Genomic DNA, 26770 nt, shown 5'->3' with positions numbered 1-26770 from the left:
ATGGAACAAAACAAGTGTCTGGTTTAGCAAATTTTGAAATTTCGGGGTTCCATTGAGGGACGGAGGTCGAGGACTACCTGTACAAAGTCCGGGGGGGAGGGGGGAAGGAGGGGTAGCTTACTGGTAGGTGATGTTGAAGCCTGTCAGGTTGTAAGCAGCGTCACTGAAGAAGTGCAGAAGAGCGTAGCCGGAGGTGGCCGTAACTTCAGGGACCGTCTCGTTACTCTCCCGCTCGGGAACGATCAGGCCGCTAAAAGGAACAAGGTGAGGATTAAATAACCGAACGCGGAGTTGAAAACACAGAGCAAGTTCAAATGTCATGGGATTTCCAAATACAGGGAGTTCCGTGATTTACAACAGTTCATTCAGTGACCGTTTAACGTCACGACGGCGCTGAAAAAAAGTGACTTGGTAAGCCCGATTCCCTTAACAACCAGGGGACTAACTGATCAATTGCCGTGGTTCACTTAACGACTGCAGCGAGAAAGATCATAAAATGGGGCAAAACTCGCTTTACAAATGTCTCACGTTAATAATTTCTAGAAAGTTTCTGTCTCCTTCCCTCCTTTCCTTCCCTCCCTCCCTCACTTTATATTTTATTTTGTTTTTATTTTAATTTTAGTTTAGTTTTGTATCCCACCTTTATTATTTTTACAAATAACTCGAGGCAGCAAACATATATAATACACCTTCCTCCTCCTATTTTCCACACAACAACCCTGTGAGGTAGGTTGAGCTGAGAGAGAGTGACTGGCCCAGAGTCACCCAACTGGCTTACAGATAGGACTAGAACTCACCATCGCCTAGTGATTGGCCCAAAGTCACCCAGCCAGCTGTTGTGCCTAAGGTGACATTACAACTCACTGTCTCTTGGGGAGCGGATTAGAGTCACTTAGCTGGCTTTCACGCCTAAGGTGATACTAGAACTCACTGTCTCTGGTGATTGGCCCAAAGTCACCCAGCCGGCTTTCACGCCTGAGACAGGATTAGAACTCCCCGTCTCCTGGCCCAAAGGCACCCAACCCAGCCAGCTTTCATGCCTAAAGTGAGACTAGAAGAATTCATGGATTCCCGCTTTTTAGCCAGGTGCACCTCTGCAGATCTCCGGTGAAGGAAAACTATTGAGACCAATACTTTCAAAAGGCATTTAATTTTGGTTATTTATTTTTTTTATTTGATTTATATGCCGCCCTTCTCCGGAGCTTACAATGCGTTAAGCAATAGCCTTCATACTTTTGTATATTTTATACAAAGTCAGCTTATTGCCCCCACAAACTGGGTCCTCAATTTACCTACCTCAAAAGGATGGAAGGCTGAGTCGACCTTGAGCCTGGGGAGATTCGAACCAGCAGTAATTGCAGACAGCTGGTGTTAATCACAATGCTATCAGTCTGCTGAGTCACCAGGCCCGTTAATTATTGGTTAATTATTGGTTAATAAACCAATACTTTCAGAAGGCACTTGAGGGCTGCACACCCAGGGGCCCTTGGCTCTCGAAAGCTCACCCACCTGTAAAATGGGTCGCTTACGACAGGGGTGTCAAACACAAGGCCCACAGGCCGGATCCAGCCCACGATGTGGCCGGATCCGGCCCACGGGGCCAGCCTAGCTAATGTAAGGGGCCGGTCACATGGCTTTGGCCCGGCCTACCCAATGCGAAGAGGAAATATCAGGCCAGCGTGGTTTCGGCCCCGTCTACCCAGTGTGAAGAGAAAACACGCCAGCAATTTGGGGAGTGGCATCAAGCTGGCCATGCCCACCCAGCCGGCCACGCCCACCCAGCCGGCTACATGCCCCCCCCCCCCCCAGGTCAACCACAGCCCTGATGTTGCCCTCAATGAAACTGAGTTCGATATCCCTGGCTTACGAATACGTTCAGCAACAGCCGGAGCTGGAAACCCCCATCATGGCTTTGTTCAGCCCCTAAATTAACGTCCTTTAGGTGTCTTTATTTCAATTTGGGGGAATGTCACGGCGAATGAGCTCAGGCGGCCAATCTCTCAAGCAGCAAGGAAGAAAGCAACATGTGCTTATCCTGAGGCTACAGCTCCCTTCCGTCTTTGTGCAAAGGTTACGAGGACTGTTTCATAGGTGCTTGAATTACTCGGGGGGCCAATTAAACCCTCATTAATCGGTGGAGTAAATAAAAACAGCCAAGCTGCAGCAGCTTCCTTACACCTCTGCTGATGAAAAGGCCACTTTAAACAAGAGAATAGGGATAGGGATAGGGATAGGGATAGGGATAGGGATAGGGATAGGGATAGGGATAGGGATAGGGATAGGGATAGGGATAGGGATAGGGATAGGGATAGGGATAGGGATAGGGATAGGGATAGGGAGAGAAGAGAAGAGAAGAGAAGAGAAGAGAAGAGAAGAGAAGAGAGAGAAGAGAAGAGAAGAGAAGGAAGAGAAGAGAAGAGAAGAGGAATAGGGAAGGAAAGGGAAAGGGATAGGGAGAGAAGAGGAGTGGAGTGGAGTGGAGTGGAGCGGAAGAGAAGAGAAAGGAATAGGGAAAGGGAAAGGGAAAGGGAGAGGGAGAGGGAGAGGGAGAGGGAGAGGGAGAGGGAGAGGAGAGGAGAGGAGAGGAGAGGAGAGGAGAGGAGAGGAGAGGAGAAGAGAAGAGAAGAGAAGAGAAGAGAAGAGAAGAGAAGAGAAGAGAAGAGAAGAGAAGAGAAGAGAAGAGAAAGGAATAGGAAAAGGGAGAGGGAGAGGGAGAGGGATAGGAATAGGGCAAAGGGAGAGGGAGAGGGAGAGGGATAGGATAGGATAGGATAGGATAGGATAGGATAGGATAGGATAGGATAGGATAGGATAGGATAGGATAGGATAACAGAGTCGGAAGGGACCTTGGAGGTCTTCCTGCCCAGGCAGGAAACCCTCCACCACTTCAGACAAATGCTTATCCAACCTGTTCTTAAAAACTTCCAGGGTTGGAAGTTTTGGAACTTTGGCTAGCATCGGAAAAGGAATGTCCATTTCACTCATAGCAGGCAGACAGGCTGTCCTTGGCTTGCAAGCATTCATTTAGGGACCATTCGAAGTTGCAACTGAAAAAAACGGGCTTATTATGACCGATGTTCCCACTTTAGGACCTTTGCAGAATCCCCACGGTTCTGTGGTCAAAATTCAGACCTTCTTGGCAACTGACTCATATTTATGACGGTTGCTGTGTCCCGGGGTCACGTGATCCCCTTTTGTGACAGGCAAAGATTCACTTAACAACGGTGTTACTAGTTTAACAACCGCAGTGATTCATTTAACAAGTGTGGCAAGAAAGAAAGTGGGGCAAAACTCCCTTAACAACTGTCTCGCTTAGCAACAGCAATGTTGGGTTCCACTATGTTCATAACTTGAGGGACTATCTATATTACTGAACCAATAAACCACATCCAGGCACTTAATGTGCCCCTTAAAACACAAAATTAACACAGAACGTAGAATTATTAGAGTTGGAAGGGACCTTGGAGGTCATCTAGTCCAACCCCCCGCTTGGGCAGGAGATCCTATATCATTTCAGATAGATGGTTCCCTCCTTCCTCCCTCCTACTTTCCTTTCCTTCCTTCCTCTCTCCCTTCCTTTTTCTTCCTTTCTTCCCTTCCCTTTTTCCTTCTTTCCTTCCTTCCTTTCCTTCCTTCCTTCCTCCCTTCCTCTCTCTCTTCCTCCCTCCCTCTTTTCTTTTTTCTTTCCTTTCCTTTTCTCATTTCTTTCAGTTGTCCTTTCTTCATGCCAAGTTAAGATTAAACACACCTCACGAACCTACTTGTGGTTTATTAGAGCTATTCTAACTAAAGTGCAAATTCCGCTTACTGTACACAGGTAGGACAATAAAAATTCCAGAATCAGATCCTTTTTTTTTTTTTTTAATGCTGCCTTTTGCATCTCAGTTTTATTTTTTGGTTTTGTTTTGCTTTTGGGCCCCACTGTGGCTGTTGTGATGCTTTCATTTTAAGGCCCTTTTTCTCTCCGTGTCTGTTTTCCTGCAGATCACTCGGGGTTCCTCGGAGAGGATGAAAAGTACAGAAATACAAACCAAATTAAAAAAAAACAACAACACAACAGCGGATAACAATAAAATAACCACAGTCCGTCTTTCTTGTGGTTCCCATGGCAATGCCTGGTCTCCAACTAGGATAAACCCCCAGAGCCTTCAAAGATGAAAAGGCCCCTCTGACAGCTCACTCCGGTGGACACAAAGCGGACAGCGTCTTAACAATGAATCGGTAAACATCCGCTTCCTTAAATATCATAAAGGAAACGCTTGTTGTGGTTCGCCAGCAGCCTGCAGAGCTGGCAGCGGAGTCGGACAGTGAGGAGGCTGGGGTGGATAATGGGCCAGTCCTAGAGTCTGGGGAAGGCCCGGACGAGGGCTCTGCATCGGAGGCAGAGATGGGGCCAGGGCCATCTGGGAGCGATGCGCGGACTCCGGAGCCTCCAGAGGTGGATAGCAGAGAGGCAAAGGAACAGGAGGAGCCTGTTTCCTAGTGCACACATGCGCAGAGCTGCCAGAAGACAAGAGCAGCTGAAGCAAAAGGGGCGACTCGGGAGTAAGGCTAGGAGATGATTGGCTCCTCCCATAAGGCTTAAAAGAGAAACAAAGGCACTTGGGGCCTTTTGCAGGAAAGCAACGTTGCTAACTCTGTTTCCAGTCAGCATCTCGTTAGTTTCTGAACTTCGTGGGGCTTTGCCAAGTAAGGCCTTTGGCAGGGTGTCGAAGAAGATAAAGGTTGGTGATTATCCTGAAGGATTTCTTCCGAAGGACTTGTTTTGCTACTAATTGGGACTCAGCTGGGAATGAACGTAATTCTCAGCCGTTCTAATAAAATATGTTTGTTTAGGACAGATTGTGTCTGGTAATAACTACTTGGGCCTAAGTCACAACAACACTGACCTTCCAAGTGCACGATACGAATTCCCGTTTTTCCACCGGTTCTTACCTAAAAGCGGCCAGTAATGGAGCATAGATGGAGTCTCCGTCGTAGACGTAGAGGTGATCCCAGCTGCATTCGGTTGCAAAGTGATTAAAGCGAAGCCTCAAGACCGTGTTGGGCCTAAAAAGAAAGAAATGCGTTAAACAGCCTTTCCAAAACAAACAAAGAAAAGGAAAAGCACCTGCACACTTTTCAATTTGCATAGCACGTCGCATGCAAGGACTTGTGAAGAGATTAAAATGTTTGCAATTTTTATTTACGGTTGCAAATGGAGTCCATTGTTCTGGTGTGTGATCCATAATCCGGAGTTAGGGCTAAAGTGGTCAGGCCAAATTCACCAGCGAATTGGAGTTGACTGAAGGAGATTTCTTCAAGGCTATTTGAAGTGTATCTCCGGCTACTCCCTGACTTTGGGTGGTCCTCTACTTACAACAGTTCATTTAGTGGCCGTTTGAAGTTACAATGGGATTGAAAAAAAAAGTGAAGCAACTTAGAACTCAGAATAAATTTCTTGACCAAGAGGACACTTAACCAGTGGAACAGCTTGCCACCAGAAGTTGTGGGTGCTTCATCCCTGGGGATTTTTAAGAAGAGACTGGACAGTCACTTGTCTGAAAGGGTAGAGGGTTTCCTGCCCGAGGAGGGAGCTAGACAAGAAGACCTCCAAGGTCCCTTCCAACTCTGTCATTCTATTCGATTCTAAGTCAAGGACTATCTGTATGTATTTCCACTTATACTTGTTAATTTTTCTAGACATCATCATCTATTTTACTCAAAATTAAATAGCCTGGATAGCTCTGCAGACAGAAGCACTGTAATTTAATACCAGCTGTCTGCAATTAAAATAAGTTCGAATCTTGCCAGGCTCAAGGTTGACTCAGCCTTCCATCCTTTCTAAGGTAGGTAAAATGAGGACCCAGATTGTGGGGGCAATAAGCTGACTTTGTATAAAATATACAAAAGGATGAAGGCTATTGCTTAATGCACTGTAAACCGCCCTGAGTCTCCAGAGAAGGGCGGCATATAAATCAAATTTTAAAAAATAATAATAATTATACTTTTTCAAATCCTTTAAACACAAAAGAGTTAGTTTTTCAACTTGGTAACCAGATCTTCCTTCACAATATATTCTACTTGTAGGTAGAAATGTTCTTTTATTGCAGGGGTTTCCAAACTTGGGAACTTTAAGACTTCTGGACTTCAACTCCCAGAATTCCCCAGCTAGCCAGCCATTCTGACTAAGGAATTCTGGGACTGGAAGTCCACTCGTCTTAAAGTGGCCAAGCTTGAGAAACACTACATAAAGAGGAGGAAAAAAAATGTAAATCAATTGAACAGGGATGTCATTATACGCACAGTAAAATTCTGGACAATCCAATTCCATGAAGATAACAATATGTGGTACTCACTTTCCTTCTATGAGCCATGTGCATTTTGTTTTGTATTTATAATTTCCCGGCCCGTCCGTTACGTATCCTGAAGGTCCAGTAAGCCTGTGAAAAGAAAACTAAACATGTAACACTCCATTAATGACTTATAATTTATCATCCTTGCTGCTCTTCTCTGCACTCTTTCCAAACTCTCAACATCTATTTTTTCTATTGCTGTGGCTAGAATTGGATGCAGTATTGTATGGTTTTGTACTATTATATTGTAATTGCATATAAGAGCAATTATCAATTATTACAGCAATTATTGTAGCAGTAACATTTCTGCTGCCAAGGAACTCCTTAGATGTGTCACTTACAATATATCTATCTATCTATCTATCTATCTATCTATCTATCTATCTATCTATCTATCTATATGTTTTCTGAGGTTTTCGCGGGTGTTTGTATGTAGGTCTTTGGTTATTCGGGTTTTCTCCCACGTAAAATTGGAAGTGCTGTTGTTTGGCTTCGCGTTCGTGGAACTCAGTCAGAAAAGAGGAACCAACTTTTTCCCTGGTCCAACACCTTAAAGCCACAGGACATGAAATTGACTTTAAAAAGACCAGAACTATCGCCAAAACTGAACACTTTAACAACAGAATAATCAGAGAAGCCATCGAGATAGAAAAACGCCCACACAGCATGAATAAACGAGATGATACCTCCCGCCTACCAGCCATTTGGAAACCCGCTCTTATTGACAAACAAGTCCCTAACACGAGGAATGACACCAGATCCACACTCACGAGGGCCACACAGGATGTCACCAACACACATTCACGCGGAAAGCAGACTCAAACCCACACCGATGATGAGATACGACCACGGACTAGAAGCCACACCGCAGCTGCATCATTAACCACTTTAAACCCTTCCAATCCATACATGAAGCAGACTGACACCCACCATGAAGATGTGGCACGACCACGAACGCGAAGCCAAACAACAGCAACGCAGCTCACCAGCTCAAATCCCCCTGCAACTCAGACTAACCCGAGCACAACCAAGCCCCCACCCAAACAGAACACACACCCAGCCAATCAGAGCACAGCCAACCCCCCAGCCAATCAGAGCACAGCCAACCCCCCAGCCAAACAGAACACACCTCCACCCAATCAGAACACAGCCAAGCTCCCACCCAATCAGTTCACACCCCCACTAGCAGTTAAAAGGAAGAAACAGCTGCGATCACACATTGCTCCTAGAAGCACGAAGCCGAAAACACCAGCCTAAAGATGACAAATGAGACTTCGTCGAAACGTCGCCAAGACACTTCTAATTTTACGCGGGAGAAAACCCGAATAACCAAAGACCTACATAGATAGATAGATAGATAGATAGATAGATAGATAGATAGATAGATAGATAGATGTTTTCTTTTCTTTTCATAGGCCTTTATGTGTATTTCTCTTTAGCCAGGTTCTTCCTACGTAAACCAAGATTTTTATGCAGCTCTAGTTCAGTGAAATTACAATCCACTAGTTTCTAGGCTTTTTTCAGGCAGCCAGCAAGCACTCTGCTGCCCATTGGGAGACTAAGGAGACTAAGATAGATCTATTTCGGACTTATTAGTCCTCATCAGTTAGCCACACCCTCATCCCATGTATCTTCCCTGTAAAGGTACAGTATTTGTTTTCTTTTCTTTTTGTAGGCCTTTATGTGTATTTCTCTTTAGCCAGGTTCTTCCTACATAAACCAAGATTTTTATGCAGCCCTAGTTCAGTGAGAACTAAAGAGGAGGGCAAAAACTACAGTATTTTTTTTTGTTTTGTTTTCGTCTTCGAAATCTTGATGCATTTTATACTCCGGTGCATTTTATAATCCGAAAAATACGGGTATTTTCAGCTTGAAAAAGTTTTTATCATACCAGCAATATTTCTCAACCTTAGCAACTTTAGGATGTGTGGACTTCACACCTCTAGGAGATCACAGACCAGGTAACACTTTGGTTCTGGCCCTGGGAAAGCTTGTGGAAGTCTTGATATGGGGTCATTAGACTTCACAGCCTTGTGCCGTCCCCAAATCGGGGAAAAGGAAGACGAGGCGAGTCAACAGTGGAATGTGCACTTAATAAACAGCACTTAAACGTCATTAAGCGTCATTGAGCACTTAATGACACTGAAAACATCTGAAGAGTAAAAAAAAAGAAAAGAAAGCTGAAAACGAGAAACACCAAACAGCCACGGACAGAGCAGTGGTGGGTTCCTCCCGGTTTGGTCCGGTTCGGCCGAGCCGGTAGCAGTGACGATATGATGTCACCGAACTGGTTCTCCCCCCCGCCCTCCCACCCCCCCCACGTTATTCTTACCTTTTATTTGGTCCCACCCCCAATCTCTTGCTGCCTCCTGAGTCCCAGCTGATGACTAGAGGGAAAAAAAATTTTCAGCTACCACCGCCTCCTGCAACCCTCTGCCAGTGAAAATGGAGCTTGGGAGGGCCGCGTGCGAGTTCTGTTTTTATTGGCAGAGGGTTGCAGGAGGCTGTGGCAGCCAAAAATGGAGCTCGGGAGCCCGTTTTCCCGCCGGCAGAAGCACCGCGGTCCAGTCCTTCGCTATTTCCAGGGCGGCCCCTGGGCCTTGAGTTTGACACCCCCGAGCTAATCACTGCAGTTAATAACTTGGTTGTTAAATGAATTGATTTTGCTTCTCGGAAGGTCGTAAAAGTAAAAATCACGTGATCCCAGGACACGGCGACTGTCAGTCGCCAAGTGTCCGAATTTTGATCCTGTGCAGGGGTGGGTTCTAAATTTTTTTACTACCGGTTCTGTGGGGCGTGGTTTATTTTGTGGGTGTGGCTTGGAGGTCATGTGACTAGGTGGGCGTGGCTAGCTGGTCAGAGTCATTTCTGGAAGGTCCTCGCACTTACGACCAGTCCTCGCACTTACGACCCCGACTCATTTGTTTGCTTTTAACACTGATCAGCTGTAGGGCGGCCCTTGGAAGCCCCGCGGCAAGAGTTTAAACAGTTTTTTTCCCTCTAGTCATCAGCTGGGATCAGGAGGCAGCAATAGATTGGGGGTGGGGCCAAATAAAAGATAAGAATAATGTGGGGGGGTGGGGGGGTGGGAGGGCGGGGGGGAGAACCAGTTTGGTGATGTCATATCGTCACCGCTACCGGCTCGGCCGAACCGGACCGAACCGGGAGGAACCCACCACTGATCCTGTGACCACGAGGATGCTGCCACGGTCATCAGAGTGTGAAAAACGCTTTTTTTCCGTGCCATTTTAACTTTGATTGGTCACTAAATGAACTGTTTTAAGTAGAGGACTGCCTGTAGCTGTTAAGTGTGAGGACCAGTCGTAAAAGTCACTTTTCCCCCCAGTGCTGTTGTAACCTGGAACGGTCGTTAAACAGACGGCTGCAAGTCGAGGACCAGCCATGCAAACAATGCACAGGACTAAATACAGGTAGTCCTCGACTTACGACCGTTCACTTAGTGACCATTCAAAGTTACAACAGTGCTGCAAAAAAATGACTTAGGACCGTTTTTCACACCTACGACTGTTGCAGCATCCCCTGCGGTCACGTGATCCAAATTCAGACACCCGGCAACTGACTCGTATTAATGACGGTCGCAGTGTCCCAGGGTCACATTGATCCCTTTTTGTGACCTTCTGGCAAGCAAAGCCAATGGATTCACTTAACAACACCGGGTGACTAAACTCATCAAATGCATTGATTCACTTAACAACCGAGGCAAGGAAGGCCGTCGCGTGGGGGCAAAACTCACGTCACAAAGGTCTCACCAACAGACAGGTTGGGCTCCATTGTGGTCGTAAGTCGAGGACCACCTGTACAGATCCCGAGCAGGGGTGAAATCCAGCAGGTTCTGACAGATTCTGCTGAACTGGTAGCGGAAATTTTGAGCAGTTCAGAAAACCGGCAAATACCACCTCTGGCTGGCCCCAGAGTGGGGAGGGAATGGGGATTTCGCAATATCCTTCCCCTGGAGTGGGATGGGAATGGAGATTTTGCAGTATCCTTCCCCTGCCATGCCCACCAAGCCACGCCCACAGAACCGGTCGGGGAAAACTTTGGATTTCACCCCTGATCCCGAGGCTTCATTTCATCTCACGTCATCTGAAGGCCTGACTTTTTCTGGAGAGACAGTGCCCCTCTTCGAATTAAAATGCGTTTTAAGGGCGCACAAGGATCATCCATTCAGCCGGTGCCCTGCCGGTGATGGACGGCAAACAAACAGACTTTGAAAGCTCAAACAAACCTTGTCTGTACAAGAAAAGGTACGGGCTTGGCTCTCAAGCCACGTTACCCAGGAATCGTTAAGAGCTGCTTTGGAGCCAGAGCGATTGCTGTTGTTCACACAAGAGAAATAACACAACAGAAGAGCTTCGGCCCCGAAGGAGACAACCGGCTGGTGCAGAGACACATTCAGCTCCTGAGCATATTTCACCCGTTCAGACAATCAAGGGTAAATAAGACTCTTGTAAGCCATCCAGCGCGAGTAAATCTCGTCACACCTTTGTGTTGCTTTAACAGTGGCTGCCCTCAATTTGATTCTTACACAAAGACACACACACACACACACACACACACACACACGGCAGCCAGGTTGGGGCAGGGTCTTTTCAGCGATGAATCTCCTCCCAAGGGCACTGAGAGAGTGATGTTCAGTGGCTAGTGCGAGATGCATCGCATTTCTTTTTTTAAAAAAAAATAAATGGCTGGTGGGAATCAATCCTTGAATGGAGCTCACATCCCGAGCTGCTTCTCAGCCAGGAGGAAGGGGCCAGCGGTCTTCTCTTGGATGAATTAACTCATCAGGGGGTCCTTGGTGCTGAGCTTGGTGCTTTCCTTGCAGACGTTTCATCACCCAGCTAGGTAACATGATCAGTGCTAGAAGGGAGTGGGGATTGTGGGAGGAGGAGGAGGAGGAGGAGGAGGAGGAGGAGGAGGAGGAGGAGGAGGAGGAGGAGGAGGAATAATCCTGGGGTTCTTGGTGCTCTCTAGTGTAAACTGTAGTTTTTCTGAAGATGTTTCATGAGCCAACTAGATAATATCATCATTGCTAGAAGGTAGTGGGCTTTGAGGAGGAGGAGGAGGAGGAGGAGGAGGAGGAGGGGGAGGGGGCGGAGGAGGAGGAATTATGTGGGGTCCTTGGTGCTCTCTAATGTAAATGTGGTTTTCCTGCAGACGTTTCTTGACCCAACTAGGGAACATCACCAGTGCTAGAAGGGAGTAGGTGTGCAGAGAGGAGGAGGAGGAGAAGGAAAAGAGGAGAAGGAGAAGGAGGAGGAGGAGGAGGAGGACTGTGGGGTCCTTGGTGCTCTCTGAGCTTGGTGTTTTTCTTGCAGACATTTCATGACCCAACAAGGTAACATCGTCAGTGCTAGAAGGATGTGGAGATTGGGGGAGGAGGAGGAAGAGGAGGAGTAGTGTGGTCCTTGGTACTCTCTGAGCTTGATGGTTTTCTTGCAAACATTTCATTACCAGACTAGGTAACGTCATCAGTGCTAGAAGGGAGACAGACTGTGCTGTGCAAGACTGCAAATGAGCAAGAGATTTTGTGCGTATCACAAAACCAGGAGAGGAGAGCTATGGCGTGTCCTTGAAGCAACTCAACAGGGGCAAAGATAAAACAACTTTCAAACATCGTTATAAGGGGTTGCTCCTCAACAAGACTGGCCGGCATGAACAACTCATTTCTGTCTGGCACAAAAAAAACCCAGAAAAAGCCAATTGACTGAGAGTTAATTTGGCACGGGAGATTGCTGCAACTTTTCCGAGACTGGGCTGCCCTCTACCAAAACGTTTCAAGCGACTACAAGAGAGCTCCTTGTCTAGTGTTTTGTGTAGTGAAGAGACAGGGAGGAGGAGGGAAGGGAGGAAAAGAAATCAGCCTAAGCTAAATTAATGAACTCCTTCAGGTCAACCTTTTATCTTTTTCTGAATCGGGGGGGAAATCTCGTTCCAGGCTGATGCTCGCATTTATTGCAAAATACAGAGCAGCCCGAGGAGTCGTTTGTGCTCTCTGAGCTTGGTCGTTTTCTTGCAGATGTTTCATTACCAAACTAAGTAACAGCATCAGTGCTACAAGGCAGTGGGGCTTGCGGAAAGGAGGAGGAGGAGGAAGAGGGGGGAACTGTGGGGTCCTTAGCGCTCTCTGAGCTTGGTTGGTTTCTTGAGAGACGTTTCATGACCCAACTAGGGGACATCATCAGTGCTAGAAAGGAGTGGAATTTGGGAGGAGGAGGAGGAGGAGGAGGAGGAGGAGGAGGAGGAGGAGGAGGAGGAGGAGGACGACGACTGTGGGTCCTTAGTGCTCTCTGAGCTTGGTTGGTTTCTTGAGAGACGTTTCATGTCCCAACTAGGGGACATCATCAGGGCTAGAAAGGAGTGGAATTTGTGAGGAGGAGGAGGAGGAGGAGGAGGAGGAGGAGGAGGAGGAGGAGGAGGAGGAGGAGGAGGAGGAGGAGGAGGAGGAGGAGGAGGAGGACTGTGGGTCCTTAGTGCTCTCTGAGCTTGGTTGGTTTCTTGAGAGACGTTTCATGACCCAACTAGGGGACATCATCAGGGCTAGAAAGGAGTGGAATTTGTGAGGAGGAGGAGGAGGAGGAGGAGGAGGTGGTGGTGGTGTTCCCTGGTGCTTGGCTGTTTTCTTGCAGACATTTCATTACCGAACTAGGTAACATCATCAATGCTACAAGGGAATGGGGGGTTTGAAGAAAAGAGGAGGACGATGAGAGGGAGGAGGAGGAGGAGAAGAGACGAGGCAGGTAGGAGGACAACTGTGGATTGATCATGTGACCATGGAGATGCTGCAACACTCACAAGTGTGAAAAACAATCATAGATCCCTCTTTGCAGTGCCGTCGTAACTCTGAACTGTCGCTAAACGAACTGTTGCAAGTCGAGGACTACCTGTACGTGATGTTGACTGTTGCCTCTAAAAAAAAGATGCCAAGGCCTTTCTCTCTATAGAATCCCTGCTGTTTTTCCTTCAGAGGCAGCAGAGAAAACTCCCAATCGTTAATTTTCATTCAAGGAATTTCACTCGGCAATTGGAAGAAACGAAGGGCGTCCGATTGCCACTAAAAACCTCACAACTCCTGCAGCTCCAAGTTGTGTTGACATTATTACAAACGGTTCGTAAAACCCAGGACTTTCCGACATAAAATATCTCCCCATCTTAAGCTTTTCAGCTAATTCAGTCTCGGGAAACGCAAACACGGGGTAAAATAAACATTCAACTTCAACGTGGCTATTCGGCATATTTACTTTGCGCCATTAAAGCATACGGACGTAAAGCCAGTCCTCGTCTTACGACCACAATGGAGCCCCATGTTTCTGTTGCTAAGCGAGACAGTTGTTAAAGAGAGTTTTGCACGTTTTACGAGCTTGCGTGCCATGGTTGTTAAGTAAACCACTGTTGTCGTTAAGTTAGCAACACAGCTGTTAAGCGAATCGGTCTTCCCCGTGGACTTTGCTTGTCAGAAGGGGTCGCAAAAGGGGTATCCCGTGACCTCGGGACACTGTGACCGTCATAAATACAAGTCAGTTGCCTAGGAGGAGTGAATTTTGATCACATGATCATGGGGACCAGAGGTGGTATTGAGTTGGTTCGGACCGGTTCGGGAAAACCGGGTAGCGGCGACTGTGGGTGGGCCTGCCCATTCGCCCAGACGTAATGCCATCCTATTTAGCCACGTTTCCGAGGCCTGTTGCATGCGCAGAAAGCGCATGCGCGAGCAAAGCACATGCCCGGAAGACACGTGTCTAGCGAGCGTGTGGAAGGCCGGCGAACCGGCGACAACAATATGTGAAACGTGAAAAGTGGGGACGCCGAAGGGTCGTAAGTGTCCAAACAGATCCTAAGTCACATTTTTCGGTGCCGTCGTAACTTCGAACCATCACGAAACCAATGATAGTCAAGCACTATCCGTGCTAAGTTACAAGAAGCTTATTTGAAGAAATAATCAAAATTTCCCATCAGGATGAGAGAGAACTGGGAGACGAGGAAGTTCTGGGTTGCGGGCAGGGGTGAAATGCTCCGGATCGTCCGAACCGGGTAGCGATGGAGGCGGGTGGTTCAGAGAACCGGTAGCAAAAATCCCTGGGCCCCCCCCATGCCCAGCTGAGCCGCGCAATCATCAGAGGCTTTTTTTCTTTTAAATGCCTCTGACGATCCAAGCTGAGTTGCCTGATCGGCAGAGGCATTTAAAAGAAAAAAAAAGCCTCTGGCGATCAGGCAACTCAGCTGGGATCGCCAGAGCCTTTTGAAAGCATTTTTTTTTTTTACAAAAATGCTTTCGCCGAAGAGGTTGTAGAAAAAATGGTTTTAAAAGTTTTTTAAAAAATGGCCACGCCTACCCAGTCACATTACCCCCACCCCCACACCAAGCCACGCCCACAGAACCGGTAGTAACAAATTTTAGATTTCACCACTGGTTGCAGGGCCACGCAGATGGGACTTGACAGACTGCAGGCTCTCAGCCTTTCTACCTCTCCATGCAAGCGTCGTTCCATTCCCAGAGTTTATTGCAATTATTATTGCACGTTATAAGCAAGAAAGCACCAAGTGCCTCCTAACGCAACAGCCGCATTAAGGAATGAATGCACTTGGCATCACACGGTGTCATCTTACACTACTCTCTAAGCTTGTTTCAATATAATTAACGGAAATACGCAATGTAAGCACGATTAAAGTATGTCTCCAAGATCAGTCACGGATTCTGTTCAGTTTATTTAATGCAGGTAGTTCTTGGGTTATAAACGCAATTGGGGTCGGGATTGCTGGCATTAAGCGATGCGAGAGTAATGTGTGATACCACATAACAAGAGGTGGTCCTCTACTTACAAGCTATTCATTCGTTTCCATCCGTTGCTTCTCCTCCTGCCTTCTGGGGCTTTGGAGAATAGGTTGACCCCCTCTTCTTTGTGGCAGCCCCTCAAATATTGGAAGACTGCTATCATGTCCCCCCCCTTCTCCTCTGAGCTTTTACAGAATACAGAATGACAGAGTTGGAAGGGACCTTGGAGATCTTCTAGTCCAACCCCTAGCTCAAGCAGGAGACTCTATACCCCTGATGGCGAACCTGTGGCACGCAGAGCCCTTTCTGCCAGTTATCGCCCCAGCCCAGGTCCACCGCACATGCGCGCACCTCCCATCGGCCAGCTGGTCTTCCAATCTCTGCCGCACATGCACGGAGGCAGGGCCTTCCCCGATCTTTGCAGGTTCTACCCTCTGCAGATGCCTCTCCGTGGCAGGAAAGCAGGAGAAAGCTAGCACACGATGGGGGGAGAAACTGCAAAGGTCTGAGGAGGCACGGAAGGCAGGAGGCACTCAATTGGGGGAGAAACTTTGGAGACCTTGGAAGGCAGGAGGCAGCTAGGATTCGATGGGGGAGGAACCTTGGAGATCGTGGAAGGCAGGAGAAAGCTAGGATTCAATGGGGGAGGAACTTTGGAGATCGTGGAAGGAAAGAGGAAGCTAGGATTCGATGTTGGAGGAACCTTGGAGATTGTGGAAGGAAAGAGGAAGCTAGGATTCGATGGGGGAGGAACCTTGGAGATCGTGGAAGGCAGGAGAAAGCTAGGATTCAATGGGGGAGGAACTTTGGAGATCATGGAAGGAAAGAGGAAGCTAGGATTCGATGGGGGAGGAACTTTGGAGATTGTGGAAGGAAAGAGGAAGCTAGGATTCGATGTTGGAGGAACCTTGGAGATTGTGGAAGGAAAGAGGAAGCTAGGATTCGATGGGGGAGGAACTTTGGAGATTGTGGAAGGCAGGAGAAAGCTAGGATTCAATGGGGGAGGAACTCTGGAGATCGTGGAAGGCAGGAGAAAGCTAGGATTCGATGGGGGAGGAACTTTGGAGATTGTGGAAGGAAAGAGGAAGCTAGGATTCAATGGGGGAGGAACTTTGGAGATTGTGGAAGGAAAGAGGAAGCTAGGATTCGATGGGGGAGGAACCTTGGAGATCGTGGAAGGCAGGAGAAAGCTAGGATTCAATGGGGGAGGAACTCTGGAGATTGTGGAAGGAAAGAGGAAGCTAGGATTCGATGGGGGAGGAACCTTGGAGATCGTGGAAGGCAGGAGAAAGCTAGGATTCAATGGGGGAGGAACTCTGGAGATCATGGAAGGCAGGAGAAAGCTAGGATTCAATGGGGGAGGAACTTTGGAGATCATGGAAGGAAAGAGGAAGCTAGGATTCGATGGGGGAGGAACTTTGGAGATCGTGGAAGGAAAGAGGAAGCTAGGATTCGATGTTGGAGGAACCTTGGAGATTGTGGAAGGAAAGAGGAAGCTAGGATTCGATGGGGGAGGAACTTTGGAGATTGTGGAAGGCAGGAGAAAGCTAGGATTCAATGGGGGAGGAACTCTGGAGATCGTGGAAGGCAGGAGAAAGCTAGGATTCGATGGGGGAGGAACTTTGGAGATTGTGGAAGGAAAGAGGAAGCTAGGATTCGATGGGGGAGGAACCTTGGAGATCGTGGAAGGCAGGAGAAAGCTAGGATTCAATGGGGGAGGAACTCTGGAGATCATGGAAGGCAGGAGAAAGCTAGGATTCAATGGGGGAGGAACTCTGGAGATCGTGGAAGGCAGGAGAAAGCTAGGATTCAATGGGGGAGGAACTCTGGAGATCATGGAAGGCAGGAGAAAGCTAGGATTCAATGGGGGAGGAACTCTGGAGATCATGGAAGGCAGGAGAAAGCTAGGATTCAATGGGGGAGGAACTCTGGAGATCGTGGAAGGCAGGAGAAAGCTAGGATTCAATGGGGGAGGAACTCTGGAGATCATGGAAGGCAGGAGAAAGCTAGGATTCAATGGGGGAGGAACTCTGGAGATCGTGGAAGGCAGGAGAAAGCTAGGATTCAATGGGGGAGGAACTTTGGAGATTGTGGAAGGAAAGAGGAAGCTAGGATTCAATGGGGGAGGAACTTTGGAGATTGTGGAAGGAAAGAGGAAGCTAGGATTCGATGGGGGAGGAACTTTGGAGATTGTGGAAGGAAAGAGGAAGCTAGGATTCGATTTGGGAGGAACTTTGGAGATTGTGGAAGGAAAGAGGAAGCTAGGATTCGATGGGGGAGGAACCTTGGAGATGTGGAAGGCAGGAGAAAGCTAGGATTCAATGGGGGAGGAACTCTGGAGATCATGGAAGGCAGGAGAAAGCTAGGATTCAATGGGGGAGGAACTCTGGAGATCGTGGAAGGCAGGAGAAAGCTAGGATTCGATGGGGGAGGAACTTTGGAGATTGTGGAAGGAAAGAGGAAGCTAGGATTCGATGGGGGAGGAACCTTGGAGATCGTGGAAGGCAGGAGAAAGCTAGGATTCAATGGGGGAGGAACTCTGGAGATCATGGAAGGCAGGAGAAAGCTAGGATTCGATGGGGGAGGAACCTTGGAGATCGTGGAAGGCAGGAGAAAGCTAGGATTCAATGGGGGAGGAACTCTGGAGATCATGGAAGGCAGGAGAAAGCTAGGATTCAATGGGGGAGGAACTCTGGAGATCGTGGAAGGAAAGAGGAAGCTAGGATTCAATTAATACTGGTATTAGAGTCTATACCATTCCAGACAAGTGGCTGCCCAGTCTCTTCTTTAAAACCTCCAGTGATGAAGCACCCACAACTTCTGGTGGCAAGCTGTTCCACTGGTTAATTGTTCTCACCATCAGGAAATTTCTCCTGAGTTTCTCTTCTACATTGCAGGACAAGAAGCAACGGATGGAAACTAATCAAGGAGAGAAGCAACCTAGAACTAAGGAGACAGTGAGAACAATTAACCAGTGGAACATTTTGCCTCCAAAAGTTGTAGGTGCTCCAACAATGGAGGCTTTTAAGAAGAGACTGGGCAACCATTTGTCTGAAATGGTGTGCCTGAGCAGGGGGTTGGACTAGAAGACCTCTAAGGTCCCTTCCAACTCTGTTATTCTTAATACAGCTATCGTCTCTGTGACATGGGAGCTGTGTACCAATATTTGAGGGACTGCCTCAAAGAAGAGGGGGTCAACCTGTTCTCCAAAGCACCTGAAGGCAGGAGAAGAAGCAATGGATGGAAACTAATGAAGGAGAGAAGCAACTTAGAACTGAGGAGGGATTTCCTGACAGAGAGAACAATTAACCAGTGGAACAGCTTGCCACCAGAAGTTATGGATGCTCCAACACTGGAGGTTTTCAAGAAGAGATTGGACAAGCATTTGTCTGGAATGGAGTAAGGACCCCCTGCCTAGGGCAAGGGTTGGACTAGAAGACCTCCAAGGGCCCTTCCATCCCTACGATTCTATGATAAGACATCAGTAACTGTGACGCACGGCAGAATGAGTTTCGCCAAGCAGAAGATTCCACTTGCAGGCCTCACGCACACCGAAACCCCCGGGAATAAATCAGTTCCCGATCACCACAGCCGTGGAGAAAGGCTTTTGACAGATACATATATAAAACAGCAATTTGAACTTATTTATGTCAAAACAGATGATTTCATTATGTTATTTCGCGGGGCATAAATTCTGTAGAAATAATAAACCTTTAGTGGAAACAGCATGCAAAATATTATGACATGCAACCAAGAGTAAATTGAATTTTCATTCAATAAGCAATTGAGTCGAAAAGGGGGAAGAAGCGGCTTTGTAATTCCAAGAAGGGAGGTTAAATTTAGAAGCGTATGAAAGATGGAACTTCGCTGAAAAACATTTGAGGGGTTGGGGCCGCTCAGGATGTTTGGCTTGCGGGAGAGAAGGGAGCTGGGAAATTGCCGTTTTTAAGTCTCTGAAGAGCCAGAATTGTTCAGTACTTCCAGAGGACTAGAAACATGGCTTTTCAATTATAAATATGATGATTTCGACTAGTCATGAAAAACGTTCCACAAATCTGAACTTGCAAAATACAGACCGGTGACCAAGTGGCCAAAATGGGATCACATGACCGGGGGGGGAAGAGTAGGGGGCAGCCGATGGAACCAAAATTGAGCCCTAAGTAGTTCTGGGGAGGTTTGTCGTAAGTTCAAACGCTTGCTAAGCGACTGGTCGTAAGTGAAGGACTACTTCTACATTCAAAGGTAGTGCTTCATAGATCCCAGCTTTATTGCAAATCTAACTGCTGTAGAACTACATTCACCCTGAAAAGTGATGAAAATAACTCAAGGACAAGAACCACACGGGCAATTCCTCTTCTCCCGAAGCTTATCGGAACATGATTCTGTTATTTGCAGCATCCCTGACATCTGGAATGTGACCCCCCCCTTGTTCCTGACATCTGGACCGCAACTTTCATCGGCCCTGGCATCTAGAATGTGGCTCCCATCGTTCATAACAACTGGAGCACAACTTCCAATGGCCTTGACATCTGGAATGCGGCTCTCATCGTTTCTGATATCTGGAACACAACTTTCATCAGCCCTGACATCTGGAATGTGGCTCCCGTCGTTTCTAACATCTGGTACTCTACTTTTCTTGGCCCAGAGATCTGGAATGCTGCTCCCATCATTCCTAACAACTGGAGCACAACTCCCAATGGCCTTAACATCTGGAATGTGGCTCCTGTCGTTCCCAATATCTGGACCACAGCTTTCATCTGTCCTGCCATCTGGATTGTGGCTCCCATCGTTCCCAACATCCAGAACACAACTTTCATCGGCCCCGATTTCTAAAATGTGGCTCGGGTTGTTCCTGACATCTGGAACAACTTTCATCATTCCTGACATCTGGACCACAACCTTCAGCAGCCCTGACACATCTGGAATGCTGCTCGCATTGTTCCTGACATCTGGAACACAACTTTCAACAGCCGTGACATCTGGAATGTGGCTCCCATCGTTCTTGACATCTGGAACACAACTTTCAACAGCCGTGACATCTGGAATGTGGCTCCCATCGTTCCTGGCATCTGGAATCTAACTCTCACCATCCCTGTTGTCTGGACTGCAACTTCCACTGGCCCCAACATCTGGAACACAGCTCCCATTGTTCCTAACATCTGGAACACAAGTCCCATCATTCCTAATATCTGGTGTGTGGGAACTGTGATCCAGCACAGCTGGAAAGCTCCCTCCAGTGAAAGGTCTACTACATTTATTTAGTGCCATCTTCCGTTTTCCAGTCCAGGTGTGCAAAATTAATTTAGTAGAAACCAGAACTGAATTCAGATCAGAACCGGAATGAAAAAAAATTATCAAACACACTACTTTTGCTAGGAGATTTCAGTCTTAAAAGCAAGAAAGATTCAGCCCTCCGAGCAGTTTCTGCCAAAAAGGGCACTTAAATCTCGTCCTGATTCCCAAATAGGCCTCTCGGTTTCTGAAGCTTTCTTAGCCAAATAAAAATGAGAAAGAGCTGCAGCCCAGGGCTGCTTGTGAAAATCTGCCCCTGTGTGCCCAGAAAAAAGAACAAAAGCCAGACTTAAAAGTCTTTAAAAAGCAGCTGGGGGAGGAAAGAATGGATGGAAAAGCTGCATTCTAGAAAATCAGGGCTTTTTAAGATGATTATAATTATAATATCCAGAAATCAGCCATCAGTAGACACAATAGATGTAAACAAGGTCTACAGACTGTGCAAGAGAGACAATTAACAAGCCAAAAAGGGAACAAAAAAGACAAAACGCCCAATCAGCATCCAATGAGCATAGATTAACTCCAAGATTAACATCAGACCAACGATCTAGATGTAAATAATATCCCAATCAAGGAGCTGCCAGACAAGCTGACATTAAACAGCCCAACCAAAGAATCCCCAAGACCATTCCCACCAACACGGACGGGGAAAGCCTCTTGTAAATGAAAAGAGACCAAGCCCTACTCCCTTCTAGCACTGATGTTGTTCCCTAGTTGGGTAATAAAACGTCTGCAAGGAAACCACCAAGCTCAGAGAGCACCAAGGACCCCACAGTCGTCGTCATCATCATCCTTCTCCCCCTCGCCTTCCTCTTCCTCCCCACACCCTTACAAACCTGAGACCAAACGCTAATCCCTTCTAGCACTGATGATGTTACCTAGTTGGGTGATGAAACGTCTCTGCAAGGAAAGAACCAAGTTCAGACAGCACCAAGGGCACTTCAAGACAATTTTTTTTTTAATTTTAATTTTAATTTTTATTTTTTTAAATTTGATTTATATGCCGCCCGGAGACTCAGGGCGGCTTACAATGCGTTAAGCAATAGCCTTCATCCTTTTGTATATTTATACAAAGTCAGCTTATTGCCCCCACAAACTGGGTCCTCATTTAACCTACCTTAGAAAGGATGGAAGGCTGAGTCAACCTTGAGCCTTGGAGAGATTCGAACCAGCAGAAATTGCAGGCAGCTGTGTTAATAACAGGGTGCACTAAACCACTGTACTACCAAGACGATGATTTTCTCTCAATGACAAGTCCAGCTTTTCCCGTCCCTTTCTTTAACTTTGTTTATTGCCAAACTCAGGCTGGAAAATCATCCGAACCTCTCAAAATCTAAAAAACACAGAAATTTAGAACAGCCTACATGGAGTAGTTCTGTACCGGAGACAAATTCCTTCACACTTGGCCAAGGTAGTCCTCGACTTACAAACACAATCGCGCCCAGAATCTCTGTTGCTAAGTGAGACATTTGTTAAGTGAGTTTTGTCCCATTTTACGACTTTTGTTGCCACGGCTGTTAAGTGAATCACGGCAAGTTGTTAAGTTAGTAAAGCGGTCGTTAAAGTGAGTCTGCCTTTCCCCGTTGACTTTGCTGGTAAGGAGGCCGCAAAAGGGGATCATGTGACGCACACACCCGGGACACTGCGACCGTCATACGTATGAATCAGTTGTTAAGCATTCGAATGTAAATCACGTGACCATGGGGGAGGCTGCAATAATCATGTGTGTGAAAAATGGTCGTTAAGTCGCCTTTTCCAGTGCCGTTGTAACTTTGAACGGTCACTAAATGAACCGTTGTAAGTCGAGGACTACCTATATTCAAGTATTCAGTCTCCTAACTTTTAAAATTCTGCACCAACCTTCAGGCTGTTTGCTCAAATTCCCCATCAAAAGCACAACAGAGGAGGAATTCAGATGAAAGACGGTTTAATTCAAGTGAAAGACGGTTTAATTCAGATGAAAGAGAGTTTTTACCTCTTGGTCCTGCAAAAAAGACCCGTCAAATGCCAAACGATCCCCAGACTAATTCCTTCCTTCCCTGATTTTCTTCAATTTTCCCAGACACTTTTAAAAACCACTGGAAATGAGGGCAGGAAGCCATTATGCTGAAGTTACGGCCCTGTAACAAACCATTCTCTTTAATCTAATCTAATTGGGAAGGAATTCTCCTTTCAGATTTGCTGTCGGTTTTCATTAGAAATCTTTATTAAGGTTGCTAACAGAGGACAAAATCGTTTTCTGCTTTGGCTTCAAGGTCTGTAAGGAATCCCTGCCGGGAAATGATCACTTGAGGGAAAAGGCGGTGTTACTCTGGCAGAATACAAATAGTCCTTGACTTATAACCGTTTAGTGACGGTTTACAAGGGCATTGAAATTCAAGGGCATTGAAATTCAAATTTACAAGGGCATTGAAGAAAGGGATTTACGACCGTTTTTTACACTGACGACCGTTGCAGCATCACTTTTTTTCAGTGCTGTTGTAACTTTGGGTGGTCACTAAGTGAACGGTCGTAAGTCGAGGACTACCTGTATTTAGTCCTGGGCATTGTTTGCATGGCTGGTCCTCGACTTGCAAGCCGTTCATTTAACATCCGTTCCAGGTTACGACAGCACTGGGGGGGGGGGAAGCAATTTACGACTGGTCCTCACACTTACAGCTACAGACAGTCCTCTACTTACAACAGTTTGTTTAGTGACGGCACTGAAAAAAAGCGACTTAGGACTGTTTTTCAGTCTGATGACCGCTGCAGCATCCCCTGTGGTCACGTGATCAAAATCTGGATGCTTGGCGACTGACTCACATTTATGACAGTCGCAGCATTCCGGGGTCACGTGATCTCCTTTTGCAACCTTCTGACAAGGAAAGTCAATGGGGAAGCCAGATTCACTTAACAACCGTGTTGCTAACTTTACAGGAGGAGGAAAGAGGAAAAGAAGGGGAAGGGCAAGGGGGGGGGAAGAGAAGGAGGACAGGGAAAAGGGGAGGAGGAGGGGAAGGGGAGGACGGGAAGGAGAAGGAGAAAAAGGAGAAGGAGAAGAAGGAGAGGAAGGGAAAGCAGCAGAAGAAGCAGGAGGAGGAGGAGGAAAAGGAGGAGGAGAAGGAAAAGGAGGAGAAGCAGAAGAAGCAGAAGCAGAAGCAGAAGAAGAGGAGGAGGAGGAGGAGGAGGAGGAGGAGGAGGAGGAGGAGGAGGAGGAGAAAGAGGAGGAAGAGGAGGAAGAGGAGGAAGAGGAGGAGGAAGAGGAAGCAGGAGAAGGAGAAGGAGAAGGAGAAGGAGAAGAGGAAGGGGAAGCAGCAGAAGGAGGAGGAGGAAAAGGAGGAGGAGAAAGAGAAGGAGGAGAAGCAGAAGCAGAAGAAGCAGAAGCAGAAGAAGAAGAGGAGGAGGAGGAGGAGGAGGAGGAGGAGGAGGAGGAGGAGGAGGAGGAGGAGGAGGAGGAAGAGGAAGCAGGAGAAGGAGGAGAGGAAGGGGAAGCAGCAGAAGAAGCAGAAGGAGGAGGAGGAGGAAAAGGAGGAGGAGGAGGAGGAGGAGGAGGAGGAGGAGGAGGAGGAGGAGGAGGAGGAGGAGGAAGAGGAGGAAGAGGAGGAGGAAGAGGAAGCAGGAGAAGGAGAAGGAGAAGGAGAAGGAGAAGAGGAAGGGGAAGCAGCAGAAGGAGGAGGAGGAAAAGGAGGAGGAGAAAGAGAAGGAGGAGAAGCAGAAGCAGAAGCAGAAGCAGAAGAAGCAGAAGCAGAAGAAGAAGAAGAGGAGGAGGAGGAGGAGGAGGAGGAGGAGGAGGAGGAGGAGGAGGAGGAAGAGGAAGCAGGAGAAGGAGGAGAGGAAGGGGAAGCAGCAGAAGAAGCAGAAGGAGGAGGAGGAGGAAAAGGAGGAGGAGGAGGAGGAGGAGGAGGAGGAGGAGGAGGAGGAGGAGGAGGAGGAGGAGACAGAGAAGAAAGAGGAAAAGGGAGGAGGAGAAGAGGAAGTGGAAGAGGAAGAGGAGGAGATGGAGGAGAAGCAGAAGCAGAAGCAGAAGCAGAAGCAGAAGCAGAAGAGGAGGAGGAGGAGGAGGAGGAGGAGGGGGAGGAGGAGGAAGAGAAGAGGAAGAGGAAGAGATGGAGGAGAAGCAGAAGCAGAGGAAGAGGAGAAGAAGAAGAAGCAGAAGAAGAGAAAGGAGGAGGAGGAGGAGGAGGAGGAGGAGGAGGAGGAGGAGGAGGAGGAGGAGGAGGAGGAGGAGGAGGAAGAGGAGGAGGAGGAGGAGGAACCACCCTTCTAGAGGTTTCTGGAGACAATTCAGGTCAGAGGAGGAAGGTCTTCTCCTGGTCTGACCTACCAAGGCAACTAGAGGGAAGAGACGTTGTGACACTTGTGCCTCAGGCTGTAACAAATGTGAAACGCCGCAACGCACACCTCACAACCCCTCCTTCCGGCACTGGCGTTGGGCGTTAAGTACCTTTGTCCGGGACTGATGCCACTTTTAAGCTTGTAATGAGATTTTCAATGCTTCATCGCCCCTCCAATTATCTAGTTTTTCAAATATCAGAAGTGCCGTATTAATCTAATAAAGGGCGCCAGGCCCTGGCATGAGAAGGACAAATGTGGAGGTCATTTATTCACAGAAGGCTAGGAAAAAAACGTAGAAGGCTCCATCGGTCCAATTTTGCCCTGCAAATACAGGACAGTCCTCCACTTACAACAATTCATTTAGCGACCGTTCGAAGTTACGACGGCACTGGAAAAAAATGACTTAGGACTTGATTTTCCCACGTATGACCGTGGCAGCATCCCCCATGGTCACGTTATCAAAATTCAGCCACTTGGCAACTGACTCATATTTATGACGGTTGCAGCGTCCTGGGGGGGTGGAGGGGTCACGTTTTGCGACCTTCTGACAAGCAAAGTCCATGGGGAGGTCAGATTCAGTTAACGACCATGGGACTAACTTAACAACGACAGTGGTTCGTTGAGCAGCTGTGGCAAGGAAGGTCGTAAAATGGAGCAACATTCACTTAACACACGTTTTACTTAGCAACGGATATTTTGGGTTCGATTCTGGTCGTAAGTAGAGGACTATCTGGAAAAAGAGCCAGCCTCTGCTAATTCACCTCTGCTAAACTGATCTTTATGTCCCCATAAAGCCAAAATGAAACGGCAAGCTTATTTTTTTTTTCTCAGCAAGCCACAAATATAAACACAAAGGCAAACCGGCAAACAGCATGTACATAAATCCGGATCTAATAATAGATATTTCGGAGATTTTTCAGTACATTAGTACGTGATTTACAGTGTAGTACATTAGCAAGGATGACTAATTCCGAGTTGCACCTTCCCCAACTCCCCCGAGAATCTTCCAACACCTTGAAGATTAATCACCTGTTGCACCTATAGTTACAGGGGAATTAAATTTCTCTCGACTTCATTAACCGCCAAAGGAGCAATTAAATATGCATCAGCCACCAAGGAAAGAGTTGGAAAAGCAGAACGAGGAATTTTGCAAACTAAATAAATTAGCTTTAAAGTTTGGCGATCTCTAAAAGGTTACAGGTAATCCTGGACTTTACAGCAATGGAGCCCAAAATTTCTGTTGCTAAGCGAGACCGTTGTTGAGTGTTCCCCACTTTACGACCATTCTTTCCACCGTCGTTAGGGGAATCCCTGCAGTTAAATTAGTAACACCGTTGTTAAATGAGTCTGGCTTCTCCGTTGACTTTGCTTTGTCAGAAGGTCGCAGAAGGGGATCCCGCGATCCCGGGACGCAGCAACCGTCATAAATATGAGTCAGTTGCCAAGCGTCTGAATTGTGATCACATGACCATGGGGGGGAAATGCTGCAACGGTCGTAAGTGTGAAAAACGGTCATAAGTCGCTTTTTCTCAGGGCCTTTGTAACGTCGGTCACTAAAACAAATGGTTGTAAGTCGAGGATTAATTGCACTTCATTCTATTTAATGAATTGTGGAGCTGGGCTTTATGCCTTGTTGAACCCAGGCATAGGCTGTTGGGGAAGAGTCTGTGCTGCCTCCATGTTAAACTTGAAGCACAAAGGATTCTTGTAGTCTGCAATTTTTTCTGGGAATATGTCCATACTCCCGCCCCGTTCGAAAGGTCTTCATCCCAAAGTGGATAGTTAAAAAGTCTATGGAGTCTATGGAGCATGTCAATCAAGCGTTGACACTTGATTGACACTCAGTCTACGGAGAGCATCTTCCAAGAAAAACCAAGAACACCTCTGGGACAGCGGAGGACAGATAAAACCTCCAGGTGGCCTCAACGACTCTCTAAAAGGATGCAAATCAGTGGTGGGATTCAGCCGGTTCGGGACAGTTCGGGCGAACCGGTAGTTAAATTGCTGGCTGGCCCCACCTCTTCCAGGAGTTCCCACA

At 47.3% G+C, this 26770-nt stretch overlaps 2 protein-coding genes across 2 annotated transcripts in view; one reads left to right on the top strand and one right to left on the bottom strand.

Annotated features, from left to right (window-relative positions):
• Window positions 1-26770, bottom strand: part of ATRN (attractin) — a 208776-nt gene that overhangs the window by 154380 nt on the left and 27626 nt on the right. The window contains 3 exon segments of the mRNA XM_070949103.1: window positions 122-250; window positions 4936-5049; window positions 6339-6422. Of these exon segments, the coding sequence (XP_070805204.1) occupies window positions 122-250; window positions 4936-5049; window positions 6339-6422 (327 nt within the window).
• LOC139320495 (mucin-7-like) lies at window positions 7002-7521 on the top strand. The gene is made up of 2 exons (XM_070948839.1): window positions 7002-7417; window positions 7467-7521. Exons 1-2 carry the CDS (start codon window positions 7002-7004, stop codon window positions 7519-7521), a joined length of 471 nt encoding a protein of 156 aa, XP_070804940.1.

This window comes from Pituophis catenifer, unplaced genomic scaffold, assembly GCF_029215685.1.
Source record: "Pituophis catenifer annectens isolate HBS135680 unplaced genomic scaffold, rPitCat1.0.hap2 SCAF_8, whole genome shotgun sequence".
In the NCBI taxonomy this organism is placed as follows: domain Eukaryota; kingdom Metazoa; phylum Chordata; class Lepidosauria; order Squamata; family Colubridae; genus Pituophis; species Pituophis catenifer.
This window is presented reverse-complemented; position numbering and strand designations above follow the sequence as displayed.

Bases quoted from the DNA above. Each gene is read 5' to 3' on its own strand.
- LOC139320495 (XM_070948839.1), top strand. From the start codon at position 7,002: ATGAATAAACGAGATGATACCTCCCGCCTACCAGCCATTTGGAAACCC. The intron at 7,418-7,466 runs CCCAGCCAATCA...CAGAACACACCT, and splicing joins AATCAGAGCACAGCCAACCC to CCACCCAATCAGAACACAGC.